The 3,082-nt window shown below is 40.8% G+C and overlaps 1 protein-coding gene across 6 annotated transcripts in view; it reads left to right on the top strand.

Moving 5' to 3' along the window:
* The first annotated feature begins 495 nt into the window (after window positions 1-495).
* Window positions 496-3,082, top strand: part of dph7 (diphthamide biosynthesis 7) — a 10,631-nt gene continuing 8,044 nt past the window's right edge. The window contains exons 1-4 of one of the 6 annotated variants that reach the window (XM_032516667.1): window positions 496-622; window positions 915-1,052; window positions 2,211-2,344; window positions 2,837-2,924. In XM_032516667.1, the coding sequence (XP_032372558.1) occupies window positions 921-1,052; window positions 2,211-2,344; window positions 2,837-2,924 (354 nt within the window). In that variant the 5' untranslated portion in view covers window positions 496-622; window positions 915-920. Of the gene's footprint in view, window positions 733-911; window positions 1,053-2,210; window positions 2,345-2,836; window positions 2,925-3,082 lie in introns of all 6 variants that reach the window. The other 5 variants (XM_032516668.1, XM_032516665.1, XM_032516664.1 and 2 more) reach the window with 5 other exon arrangements.

The following is a 3,082-nucleotide window of genomic DNA, read 5'->3' on the forward strand; positions in this document are numbered from 1 at the left end:
GTGTGTGTGTGTGTGTGTGTATGTGTGTGTGTGTGTGTGTGTGTGTGTGTCTTTGAAAAATCTCATGAACCATTCATCCAATCTACTTCGTCCTTGGAGCAGTTTGGACAGCATTGAATATTGTATATATAAAAACTGATTAAAATAAAACGGCTGAATAATAAAGGCTGAGAAACAAATACAAAAACAAAAACCAGCAGCAGTAAATAAAAATCTTAATACCACCATGGTTGACACTTGGTGCTTCCAACAATACATGATTGCTGATACATAGACGTATAAAGAGATATGTCTAGCTGGATATACCAAGCAAACTTTCCTGTTTTGGGTACAGAATGTATTTTAGTTAGCACAGAAATTAGTTATGATACACAGAAATTAGTTATGATACCTATAACCAAAATCATTTGTTTTCCCATCCATATCTACCATATGCATTCCCATTCTATGATAAACGTACTGGCGATTTGATCTTGCTGTTTTGCAGTAGTTCCTTAACGCACCCATACCCTTGACGCCAAGCGATGACGTAATGACGTATAGAGTCGTCCAGTCGTAGCTGACTCACGTGTGAGTTTGTTGTTAATGTTTCGTTTCTCTGGACATTCGGTATTAAACAAATGTAAGCTTAACTTTGGACATTTAATTAACCCGTTGAATACCTGTTCACTATCTGAAGTGTCTAACTGTTTGTGCCGCGTAAGACTGCAGTGAGTAAATTAAAACCACAGGGTGGGTATAACGTTAGCTGCTAGCTAACTGTCAAGCAGATTATTTAGCTCAGATAGCCTACTAGAAGTTAGCTAGATAGTATTGCTTAGGGTCTAACGTACTACTAGCCGAGACGTAACGGAATATAATTCTGCTTTTTAGTTATAGTACTGGCACAGTAACCCTAACGTTATGCAAAGCAGGTGGTCATGGCTTGGAAGTCGAGGACCCGTAATCTACAGGTGTTTGACACGGAGCTGAGTGCTGACTCTGTGGAGTGGTGTCCTGTTTCATCAAGCCACGACGTCCTGGCCTGCGGGACGTATCAGCTGCAAAAAGGGGTGAGGTTATACGAACAATGCCCCGGTACATCCTATTACCTGTCGCATGGGCAGAACCTTGTACTAAGCGACACTTCCTGGCCTGTTTTCATCTGTAGTTGTAGTTGTAGAGCATTAGTGTCCGGTGTTTCCTATCTGTAAACACGGTATGACAACATCAAACCTTTTTCAGTCGTTACTGTCCACAGGAACACTGCTTTCCCAGTGCAGTGCCATTGATTCTCCTCTTTTAGACCACATGGGATTAATCAAACTTGGAACTAACGATACATTGGTTATGTGCTTGCTGTCATCGTGACAAGGATGAGACTGTGATGTGATCCACGATATTGGATAATCATTTTTGTATCATTATCATTGAAAACTATCACAATTTAGTCCTTAGGATGTGATTTGTAAGTTGGGATGTCTCTGTGGCACCACAATACCAGAATGCTTTGACACATATTTTGACTTTAACACGAATAATTGTGCAGCCCTAGCCCTGAGATATCCAGGTGCACTTGTTTTGTGAAAAGTATAAGTTTGATAGTCAGTTTGTAAGTTGTAATGCTCCATTTAAGCACAGTGTCAATTTATAGAACCTTATCCAAAGGCCCTGTTTCCAAATCTAGACCTGGGTCCCAATAGCAGGGCAAAAATTAGTTGGGGTTGTCCATACATAGCCCAATTATACTCATCACACAGGTCTGTTTTTGTTTACAGCAAACACACTCAAATTAAAGAAAGTCACCACTTCATACCTCGTACTTATTGTTTCATTTCATTTTAAATGTGCCGTTAATGGTGCTAACCAAATTAATTAGTAACATTTAATCTATAGGACATACTTTGCCAAGCCTGCCCTTGTGAAGTCATAATGATTATTATACAATTAATTGTGCTGCCAAGAAACAGCTGGAAAATGTCTGTCGAGGTAAAACTCAAGAAAGCAGCAACATCTTGGAAGTAAGCAGAGAAAATTGCACCGAACCAGCTGGAGGAAGTTCATAAATGATCTATGCTCCCCAAAGAGCAAAAGGGTTAATGAAGGATGATGAATTGTGCTGCCTGAGTTCTTTGTGACTCAATTTAATGCAGGAGTATCAGGTACATAGTGGGGCTCCTGTTGGTATCTGACCGTCGACTGATGGCGTCCTTTTCATTTTCTTTGTGTAGGCAGAGGAAGAGGATGCCACCCCAAAGCGGACTGGTCGCTTGTACCTTTTTGAATTTCGGCAAGAGGGATCTATGATCCCTCCTCTCACTGAGCTACAGCGCATGGACACTGCGGCCATTTTAGATTTGAAATGGTAAGATATCAGGTTAGACCAGTTATTGATGTCATAAGCTGTTTTTGAAACTGTTCCCTCACTCACTCACTCCCTATTCCATATATAGTGTTTATTAAATAGCGCCCTATATAGGGAACGACCTAACCAGATTTCGGACACATCGTAAAACTCCCTGAAAACAAATCGTTGAGTGACTTGCGTCAGTTGATGAGCACTCAGGAGGAGAGTTATGTTGTATATATGGTGCATGTTACATTTCCACTGTTAAGAAACAAAAGAATTGCGGGATACATGTGGAAAATGTAGGGAACATTTTATGTGTGCTCAAATTAGCTGTGTATTGTGGGTTTTAAAGCGGACTATACAGTGAATGAAATTAACCGCAGAGAATTCAAACACCACTACAAAATGACGAACACACTATACAGTGCACTATTTCCGTGATAGGGAACATTTTTGAACACAGTTTTTGGCTGCTTCCCTCTTGTTAATTCCTTTGCATGTTCTCAGGTGCCATGTGCCGGTGTCAGGGAGGGCAGTGCTGGGAATGGCATCTGCCACCGGAGAGCTGCAACTGTACACACTGTCAGACAGTCAGGTGAGAAATGTGGCATCTGAAGAATCACAACCAGTGACATCTAATATGTATTGGCATATAGCTGATTTGTGAACAGAATCAGCATCTAGGGATTTTTGACAGGACACATGATTGTTGAATATACAGTACAGTACAGTTTGGACACACCTTCTCATTCA

Source organism: Etheostoma spectabile, chromosome 5 (assembly GCF_008692095.1).
Source record: "Etheostoma spectabile isolate EspeVRDwgs_2016 chromosome 5, UIUC_Espe_1.0, whole genome shotgun sequence".
Lineage (NCBI taxonomy): Eukaryota > Metazoa > Chordata > Actinopteri > Perciformes > Percidae > Etheostoma > Etheostoma spectabile.